Source organism: Vanacampus margaritifer, chromosome 19, assembly GCF_051991255.1.
Source record: "Vanacampus margaritifer isolate UIUO_Vmar chromosome 19, RoL_Vmar_1.0, whole genome shotgun sequence".
Taxonomy (NCBI): domain Eukaryota; kingdom Metazoa; phylum Chordata; class Actinopteri; order Syngnathiformes; family Syngnathidae; genus Vanacampus; species Vanacampus margaritifer.
This window is the reverse complement of record NC_135450.1, coordinates 11,088,249-11,098,705: the sequence shown is the minus strand read 5'-3', so window position 1 is coordinate 11,098,705 and position 10,457 is coordinate 11,088,249. Positions and strand designations below refer to the sequence as shown.

Genomic DNA, 10,457 nt, shown 5'->3' with positions numbered 1-10,457 from the left:
ATTGTCTTCTTTTTTTTCAAGAGAGAAACAAAGCCTTACTATATATGGTCGTTATTTTTTAATAAATAAATAATTTAACGACCATGACGGCAGTATGGCCTTTTTTTAAAAAAATTTTTTACCCCTGGTTTGTGCGAGTGAGTACTTTAAAATTTTAAAGTTTAAACTTTAAATTCTGGAGTACCATTCAACACACATTCATGACAAAAAAATTGCCTTCTAGTTCGTTATTCGCTACGGCGTTTAATATTATTATTTAATATTATTATTATTTTTGCTAGTTAGCTCCGGACTCAGCTGCGACCCGGAAGTTAAACACCAACCGGAAAAGGAAATGAGAAATTGTTTGCAAAACGCAATAATGAAGACAATGTATACGTTTTTGAACTATTATTTCCTTGGTGGCTTTAATGACGCGCGTTTTATAACCGCACGCTTATTGTTTTATCACATTATTGAACAATTACAAACGAGCTGAAACCCAGATTTACTAACCTGACACGTCACCCTTTCAACGAGTGCGCTATCTGCTGGGGAAATGTGGTACTGCACCCAACCGACTAATTTATATGTGGAGGCGATTTTTTAAGACGACCATAAAAAAAAAACTCCATACTATACATGGTCATGTTTTAAAAAACGCCTTACTATACATGGCCGTTTTTTGAAGAAAAAAAAATTGTAAAAAATTTAAAAAACAGCCTTACTATACATGGCCGCTTAAAAAAATCCGCCTTACTATATGTGGCCGTTTAAAAAAGAATATCATGCATCAATTTTTTTTAAAAATAAAAAACAAGTCTTATACATCATGTCATTTTTATCATGCCATAAAAAAAGTCTCATTACTACTTCATGTAATAAAACAAAAACAAAAAACTCGCTATACATCATGTCATTAAAAATGTCCTTTCGTTGTCGTTTTTGAAAATGTCTTACTTTACATCATCTTAGTAAACATGTCATTTAAAAAGTCTCTTTAAACATGATGTTTTTTGTTTTGTTTTTGTGACAATGACATTTAGTATGCGTGCGTTTGTGGCCTTGACATGACTTTGTTGTTAGCCATGCTAGCACACTGCTCAATAATTCATCCTGCTATCTGATACTGTGCGCACTCTGTGCGTGTGTCGGTATGCACTCAGTGTGCCCTGTAAGGACAGATTGGAGGCACTCGGGTGCATACAACCACACTCCAGTTACTTTGTACGCACACACACCTTTGAAGCTCGAAAGAGACAACAGGAAGCTCAAAGATGAGTGGAAAATTCAGATTAGGGGTTAGAGTATATCCATCTATCCATTTTCCAAACCACTTATTCCTCACAAGGGACGCAGGGGTGCTGGAGCCTATCCCAGCTGTCTATGGGCATGAAGAAAAAACAATATAAAAAAATTAACAGTAGATACTAGTACAGGAAAAAAAATCCCCTTATTTGAAGGGAAAAGTTGTATTGTTTGTTAGAAAAAATATTTTCCTGAATAAGTTGTATTTTTTATAGAGGAAAAATCTTGTAAAATCTCCATTCTCCTTTAAAATTATTATTATTTTTTATAATTATTATTATTTTTTTTAAATTAAAAAACAAATTTTCTTAAATTTTAAAGTTATGTTATAACAATGTTTTTTTTTTTCAGGCCACTTAAAAACATGTTATTTTTTTAGTAGATAGAAGTGAAGATAAGGTAAATTCTTCATTGAAAAAAAATTGTATCTTAATTTACATTTTTTTCTTACTTTTCTTTTTTTTTCCTGGATAAGCTACTTCATTCAAAGAGCTAAAAAAAAAAAAAAAGTTAAAAAAATATATATATTTTTTTAAGTAATTTAGTTCATTTTTGTTCAAATCTTTTTTGGTCAATTTTCCAAGAAAAAAATTTACTTTTTAGTTTTTCAAAAAAAGAAAAGAAAAAAACATTTACAAAAAAAAAATCAATATATATTTGTTTCCTCTCTGGAGAAGTCATAATGGCATATGGGAGGGAAAACAACTCTAAAAGCAGTATTTAAAAAAATAAAAAACTTTTTAAGAACTTATTGTTTTAATAAAAGTTTTCATTTTTTTAAGGATTTTATTTTTAACAAGCTTTCATAGGAATAAACAAACCTTTGGGGAGGAGTTTATTTTTTAACATAAAAGTACTTCTTTGAGTTGATTCTTTTTTCAAGAAACAAATCTTTTTTTGGATGTTATACTTTTTCGTAACGTCACATCATAAATATTTGAGGGGAAAAAAAACCCTTTGCTACTTGGCCTGTTGTGAAAAAAAAGTTTATTTGCAGCAGAGTTTAAAGTAATAAATACGTTTCTTTAAAATCCAAGCACATGTTGTAAAGCCAAAGTGATGAACATGAATGACTTCCAAACATCCACTTAGCTTATGACTCTGGCTCCAGTGAAAAAAGTCTTATGAGGATATTTCAACTTGAATCATTTGGCACTTCCACTTTTTCCATTTTACACCTTTTTCTGTGTCCGTTTTCTGTATGGACGGCATCGACACAAAACTGTTTGGTGAAGTTGACTTGGCAATTTTTCCACTTTCTGAGGGTTGATATGAGAGCCAGAATGGAGACCGGATGTGTTTCTAAGTACGAGGATCTCAGTCAAGTAGAGCCGCTGTTCCTCTGCAACGAGAGGAGCCAGATGAGGTGGCGCAATCCCTGGTGAGAGGTTCCCGAGCACTTCCCATCGGGCATGCGCCTGCTGTGCCTGACGGCCAGTCCAGCCTTGGCTCTGTGGGACACTTTTTTTGGCGTGTCAGCAGTCCAAGCTGCGCAGCTTCCTGTCCGTCTTCCGTTGCAGCGCAGCGGGAAGCAGCGGCAGATTGAGCTCCGTCATCCGTCGTCGTGGCGTCGAGCGGAACTTCGCTACGGAGCTCCTCTTCGTCCCCGTTGCCTTCCCTCCCTTCAAAGCCAAATTGTGTCTTTGCAAGGGAAAGGCGGGAGTTTTGGACCCGCTCACTCGGAGTCCAGAGGGTTCGAGCTGGCTCGGCGGGACCCATGAAGCCTTCTCGCCTCGCCCGTCTTTCAGCCCCTGATTGCACAGGCGTGGAAGCGTGGTGGGCGGAGCTCTCTGGGTGCTTTCCAGGTGTATTCTGGGAGAAGCAGCGCTCTTCTGCGGCACGTCGAACCTCAGGACAGCCTCCATCAGACCCCCGCCGCCGTCCGACCGCGCGGCCCCGAAGAGCTGTGGCACTGGTCGGATGGGCCTCGAGGCGCCGCTGTGTCTGACTGGATCGGCGGGTGAAAGGGTGTGGCAAGGGGCGGAGTCACACTGGTGCGAAGTGGCAGTTTTTGGAGGAGAAAGATGGACCACTTGCTCTTTTGGTCCCAGCACTGCAAGGAGATTCACAGAAATTATCGTTATCATTAACATCATCATCGTTATATATATATATATATATATATATATATATATATATATATATATAAAATTAAAAAATACATATTTTTCCTTATTTTTAATTAATAGAAATTTTGTTAAAAACAGTTGTTCCGAACTAACTTTTAAAATAAAAAAACTTAAAAAATAAATAGATGATATTTTTAAATTCTTCTAAAAATGTTTTTAGACTACTAAAAAATTTTTGGGTATGAAATGTCATTTTTAAGTTAAACTCTAGATTGCAATACTAAAAAAAAATGTTCAAAAAAAAAATTAAATGCAATTACTCTCACTAAAACCTTTTTGTAAAAAATTTAGTCTTCTTACCTTTTCAAAAACAAAAAGGACAACTTTAGCAAATATTGATGATAGTAAAATTATAAATATATAATATAAATAAATATAAATATATATATGATATTATTCAAATTATATATATATATATATTTTTAGAGGAATTAAAAAAAATAGTTTTAAGTTTCTTTATTTTAGAAATTAGATTTTTTTTCCCATAATTTTTTTTTCATTCGGGACAACTGTTTTAGACAATATTTATATTAATTAAAAATAAGGATTTTTTTTTTAATTGTAAAAAAAAAAAAAGTTCACTTTTCTTTCTCCCCTCAAAAATTAAAGTCGTACCTTTTAAGCCGTTGAGAAAAAGTATTTTTGGTAAAAGCTCAATTTTTTGAGCAAAAGGCTTACCTTATGATATAATTTTAGATACATGAAGATAGCTCCCCCCCCCCTCTTACTTTTTTATTTCATTTTTAATTTTATTTAAATGATGTGACATTGTACCATCAGGAAGAAGCAGAGTCTCCTTGTCATTCAACATGGCGTCATCCTCATAAGTGGCCTCTGGTGACGGTGACGGTCTGAGAGGGTGGAGGGAGGAAGACGCAGCTCTGATGTCATCCTCATCATCGTCATCATTCTCATTCTCATCATCGTCGTCTTGTCCTTGTGGCGGCTGCTGGCGTCTGGTCCCGCCGCAGCGCCGCTCTGCCATTTGTCCGCTTGCCTTGGGACGTCTCTTGACCGCATCGCTCTAATGGGAGGCGGAGACAACGTAAAAGTTACACATTTACGGGGCTACTGAAGCGATCAACCTACTTAACAAACTGACTGACGAAGTATTTAAGTAAACAATCTGACCTTGACGCTTGGGCGGCCCCTCTTGATCTTGGCGAGCAGCAAGTGGTAGGCGGCCATGATGGCGGACGGCCGGTTTCGGCCCAGCGTGTGCGCGACCTCCGAGGCGGAGTAGCCCAGCGCGTCGGTCATGTACGCCAGCACCGACGCGTCCATGTCGTCGGCGCGCAGCCTGCGGGCCCAGGGGAGACCCACAAGTTGTCGCATGCTACGGTTGCTACGCTAGCACTTTCTTTGCTCATTTGTTGGAAGTCTGGTCCTGGCCTGGTGTCACAATGGGCCAACGGCTCTTGCGGCCACTAGGGGGCGTGTTTGCATCGCGGCTGGGCTAGCGCGGCGGACTTAGCCGTGATGACATTTCCACACGGCTCCATAAAAGCCATCAAGTTACACTTTAATACACAAAAGCTGTCACGCGGACGACCACGACAATTTTCATTTGAGTTCATTTCCTTCTGCTCGATGCTCTCCCGTGACAAAACTCAACACCCAACAATGCAATAAACGGGGGGGGATTTTCTCCAAGGGAACCAAAAGGAAAAACACTGATGTTAAAGTGAGGCAGTGTTCATTTTGACTAGAAATTTTTATTTAGTTTTAGTTAGAGACTTTTGACTCAAATTAATGAAAGTTTTTGTCATAATTTAGTCATCTGATGAAAATAAAGAGCAATTTTAGTCGACTAAATTGACAGTTTCATCGATATTATACAGAAAATTATAACACACCTATTTTTAACTGTGGTTTTAACACGCAAGACACATTTAATACTATTCATTGTTTCAATGAAACATGTTGAACTGACAATAATATAACTTAGTTTTCACCTAAATTGAAAAAAAAAAAGATTGATGAATGTAAACATGTTTGAACATTTCTCAGTGGTTCTTTTTCTCCCGCCCGCCCGGGTTTCGTTGCTTCTGTTTGGATCGTGTGCATTTTCGTCACTGCGTTGTTTTCATTTTCGTTTTAGTCATAGACGAAACTGTCAGTCAATTTTAGGTTATAATTATCGCCTCAATGAATGAATGGCTTCTATTTTAGTGGTCGTTTAATTTCCGAAATTATGACGAAAGAATGTGTGTGCGTGTTTTAATGGTGCATGACTTCTATTGTAAAATGTATTGGGACCATGGACAATAAAATAATCTATTACTAACAGAGAAGACTTTCTTGTCCCGGACTCTCCACCACAGCACAGGTACGCACCTGTTGTGGTACGAGACCAGGTGTAGCGGCCTCTTGGCGTAGCCTTCGTTGATCCAGGCCCCTTCCATGGCCACTTGGACGCTGGGTCTTTTGTCAGGGTCGGATTCCAGCAGAGACAGCATGAAGGTCACCGCGCCTGTCGGACAAATGTCAGTCAGTAGAGAGAGCGGACCTCCCCCAAGGCCAAACGATCTGAAATGTGTTTGCTTGTCGCACTTTTTTGCAAAAAAAAAAAAAAAAAAAAAAAAATCAATGAAAAGACCTTTGCTGATGTCACTGGGTATGTGTGCGATGTCGCCGTCCACCATTTTGTGGTGCAGATTTTTGATGTTGAAGGGCTCGACGGTGAAGGGCAGCGTGCCGGTCAGCATGGCGAACACGCTCACACCTCTGACAACGCACACGCACACACGTCACTCATTAGGTAATGCCCCATGACTCATTCACTCCCAGCCATTTCCACTGAAGCAACCCCCTTCGCTCCCGCCTCTTTGACTGGATTTTGACTGATGTTGCCAGGCCCACAGAATATTGTGTTCTATTGCTAATAAAAACATGGCACCTACCAAAAGAAATATTTGAGTCTCATCTTTTGTCAGGAAAAAAAAAGTATATTTGTATCCGTTTCGCAGCAATTAGTATATTTACATTCCTGTTGAAAACACTGTCAAAAAGAGCTTGTTGCAACATACTCTGCTGCCACCTGCTGGCCGTTTTTTCTAATAACTACCAGTGCTTTAAGCCACCTCTTCATGTCAGAAGCTGCATCAAAGCCTTCTGTATGCTCTTGCATAAAAAACATTTAAAAAATGTATAAATACGTTTTTGGGAGTGAAGAACAACGTATTAACTCTTTGACTGCCAAAAACGTTAAATAACGTTTAGTAAAATCCTATGGAGGAGTGCCAAAGACGTTAAAAGACGTTTTTTTTTCAAAACAGAGGTGAAACTAACCATTTTCTATTGTTGATTACTGAAAAATGGAATAAGGTAGAAACAAACGTTTTTTTCTGATGAAAGATGAGAGTCCAATCTTTCATTTGGTAGTATGTGTGTTTCCGTAGTCCAAACACATAATTTTCTGTGGACCTCGAAAGATCAGTCAAAAATGCTTAAATCGGCCGGCACCCACGGCATCCCTTTTCTGAAAATGTCTGGCAGTTAAAGAGTTAAAAAAACGTATTTACACGCTTTTGGGTTCGAATGAGTTAAAGGGACGCATCCAGCACACAAATAGTCAACTTGATGACTTACATGGACCACACGTCCACTTTGGGTCCATACTTCTTGTGGGCGAGGAGCTCGGGGGCGGCGTAGGCGGGGCTTCCGCACTGAGTGCTGAGCAACTCTGGAGGCAAAGACTCCGACCTCAGCGTGTTGCTCAGGCCAAAATCTGCAAGCGGCAAAAAGAAACATGTGCGATGTGTTTTGTGCAAACACTTTCACGTTCATTCTCGCGCTTTGAGGACGTACCCACGATCTTGATGTCGTTGTGCTCGTCCAGCAGGAAGTTCTCAATCTTCAAATCTCTGACACACAAAACAAACAACACAAGGATCGGGGTCTCATATTTGAGGATAATCTCGTGGTCAATCAGTTTTTGAAACAAATTAAGATGCCAATTATCGATTCTAGATTGTGGAATACAATGTCTTTCTGTCGATCAAATATTTTTGTATTCGACCTGGAAAAATGGATGTTCTTCATCTAGCATCTTTCTTATGCTTATGTTAACACGTAACATGTTGGAGCTGTGAAGATAATGTACATCTCCCACTGGGTCGTCGCAGGGCTTTCCCATGTCATGACAACGAGGCACTCTAAAGTGGACACGCCAGCCCAAAGTCCACTCCCTGAATGACTGTCAACCTGGACTTTTTTTATTTTTTAGAAATCTTTCCCGCTCCCACCTAGCACTTCCTTTCTCATTGTGACATGTGTGCACTCATGGCAGACAACAAGGCCCTCTAAAGCCAATGAATTATCAAAAGGGGGATACACATTTGAAAGTAGGCAGTTAACTCGTTCACTGCCGTTGACGGTTATAGACGTCAGAAATTCATTTGAACCATTTCTATTAGTTTAACATTTTTTCCACTTTTGTTAACAAGAGTATGAAAACCTAGAACTATTAAAGTCATGTGATTATTTACAATTAAAAATGTTAATCACCTGATGCAATTAGAAAAAAAAGAAAAGATTATTAAAAATTTGGGGCGTCAGGCGATTAAAATTTTTAATTGTAATTATTCCCATGACTTCACTAGTTAACTCACCATTAATCACAAAGTTTACATCTGTTCTTAATTTACAATAAAAAAAAAATCTAAGTTTTCATAATCTTAACAAAAGTGGGGGGAAAATTTTAAACTAATAGAAATAGTTCAAATGAATTTTTGACGTCTGTAGCCGTCAATGGCAGTGAATGAGTTAACAGCAAGTTGCAATTGCACCTGCTAACTGCTAATGTGAATGAAGGTGCTTACATGCTTATATGGGGGGTTGGTTTGTTAACCTTGCCCCCCCCCCACAAAAAAATAAAAATCAAAATAAAAAATCTGGAAAACTGAGATGTCGAAAAAAAAAACGTACACATGTTCTCAGCAATGATCTTCAAACTGAATTGACTTTAGAAGGTCATTAAGCGGCCAACTTGAATTTTGACATTCTGAGACGCACCCAAAGAGTTTCCGAAGCCAGCAGGCTAAACGAACATCTGCGCTCGCCATCCGGCCTGGGCGTCGCGCGCGTTCCTTTTAAGTTCATTCATCTCAACAGCAGATGCTGAGAAAGGCGACGAGAGGAGACAAAGCCAGACGGACGACAAAGAAATGGGGAAATAGCAGACGTGGCCGCCAAAGGAGGAAAAAAACATTTGCGGTCAACCTCCTGAACGTGGGGGAGCGGGAAGTGCAAATTTTCCATTTATTTCCATTTCAACCATGGCTCAATGTGTGTGTGTGTGTGTGTTTGGCCGTCGTTGAGGGACTTCATTAGAGAGGAAGTCGCTGATGTCGTGATGATGTGTGAATCATGGCGCCGGCGCAGCGTGATGAGGTCATTGCCTGGTAATCACATTCCCACCTTTGAAGCAGCCAAACCTCTTAAAACCATGTCCTGGTGTACACATACAGTGTGCGTGTACACCAGGACTGCCGCAAATTTTCTGCAATTGAAATCCTCTGTGTGCACGATTATCAGTGGTGAGAAGTAACTGAGTACTTTGTTACTGTATGCGAGTATTTACAAGTGTCATATAATGTGTGTGTGTGTGTCACCTATGCACGACACCATGCTGGTGGAGGTGCGCCACCGCCGACAGGATCTGTCGCGCGTACCGTCGCACCTCCTTCTCCGGCAGACGCTTCCTGTCGCAGATGCGCTCCATCAAGTCGCCGCCGCCGCACAACTCCAGCACCATGTAGTAGCTGTTCTCCGTCTCCAGGGTCTAAAATATTAAAATTATTATTATTCAAATATTGCATATATTAACTCATTCACTGCCATTGACGACTATAGACGTCAAAAATTCATGTGAACTATTTCCAATTAGTTTAACATTTTTTTTCATTAATTTTTTTATGAAAACCTAGAATTTTTTTTTATTGTACATTTATAACAGATATAAAATTTGTGATTAATCGTGAGTTAACTTTTGAAGTCATGCGATTAATTACAATTAATTTTTTTTATTGTAACTAATCACATGGCTTCACTAGTTAACTCACGATTAATCATAAATGTTATATCTGTTCTCCATTAACAATACAAAAAAATCAAGCAAAAGTGGAAAAAAACGTTAAACTAATAGAAATAGTTCAAATGCATTTTTGGCGTCTATAGTCGTCAATGGCAGTGAATGAGTTAATGCGGCGTTTGGTTACCTCCAGCAGGACGACGACGTTGGGGTGTCGGACCATCTGGTGGATGTGAGGCTCTCGCTTCATGTTCTTTTGCACGTAAGAGTCCTGACGTGCTTTCTTCTTGTTAATTACTTTGATGGCCACCTCAACACACAAATATAAGACGCTAAGTGAGTCAGTGAGTCAGGTTCATTTTTGTGTTAATTTTGAGTTAAAGTTCCTTTAACTCCATTCATTTTTTTAACGCACGATTAATGAGCGCCCATTAATTGGAAAGCATGTACTGGGGGAATTCCAGTCGCAATGCAGCAGACATGTCCACGTCAGAATTTAGCAGTAATACATTTAATAATAATGCATATATGTGTGGAGACTGGGGTCAAGTTGTATTTGACCATTTTTAAAATGTGCAGAATTTACTTCATGTTAAAGATTAGATAGCTCTTAATATGAAAAGAAAAATGCACAGCGCTGTCACCAACGTCTTACAAATGCAATTATGCCATCTAGTGGCAGAAAAATGACCTCAACACAAATAAATATCCCACACAGTTTTCTACAGTACAGTACTTTTTTATTTTAACTCAATTTTATGAATTATTAAATTACTGCATCAATGACTAAAAAATGCAGCCATATTTATATATATATATATATATATATATATATATATATATATATATATATATATATATATATATATATATATATATATATATATATATATATATAAATATATATTTTCCATTTTATGTTACCGGAGTATTCTTTTTTTTTTTTTTTACATTTTATTGTACATTTAGAACCAATATAAAATTTACAATTAATTAATTAGGATAAA

General features: G+C 38.3%; 1 protein-coding gene across 13 annotated transcripts in view; it reads right to left on the bottom strand.

The window, feature by feature from the left end:
* Positions 1–2,271: 2,271 nt before the first annotated feature.
* LOC144039799 (hormonally up-regulated neu tumor-associated kinase homolog) overlaps positions 2,272–10,457 on the bottom strand; it is a 77,242-nt gene continuing 69,056 nt past the window's right edge. For all 13 annotated transcript variants that reach the window (XM_077553483.1, XM_077553475.1, XM_077553478.1 and 10 more), the window contains 9 exons: positions 9,638–9,760; positions 9,032–9,201; positions 7,227–7,282; positions 7,008–7,146; positions 6,016–6,143; positions 5,754–5,889; positions 4,548–4,716; positions 4,191–4,440; positions 2,272–3,340 (listed from right to left, as the gene is read on the bottom strand). In XM_077553483.1, coding sequence (XP_077409609.1) covers positions 2,763–3,340; positions 4,191–4,440; positions 4,548–4,716; positions 5,754–5,889; positions 6,016–6,143; positions 7,008–7,146; positions 7,227–7,282; positions 9,032–9,201; positions 9,638–9,760 — 1,749 coding nt within the window. In that variant the 3' untranslated portion in view covers positions 2,272–2,762. The remainder of the gene's footprint in view (positions 3,341–4,190; positions 4,441–4,547; positions 4,717–5,753; positions 5,890–6,015; positions 6,144–7,007; positions 7,147–7,226; positions 7,283–9,031; positions 9,202–9,637; positions 9,761–10,457) is intronic.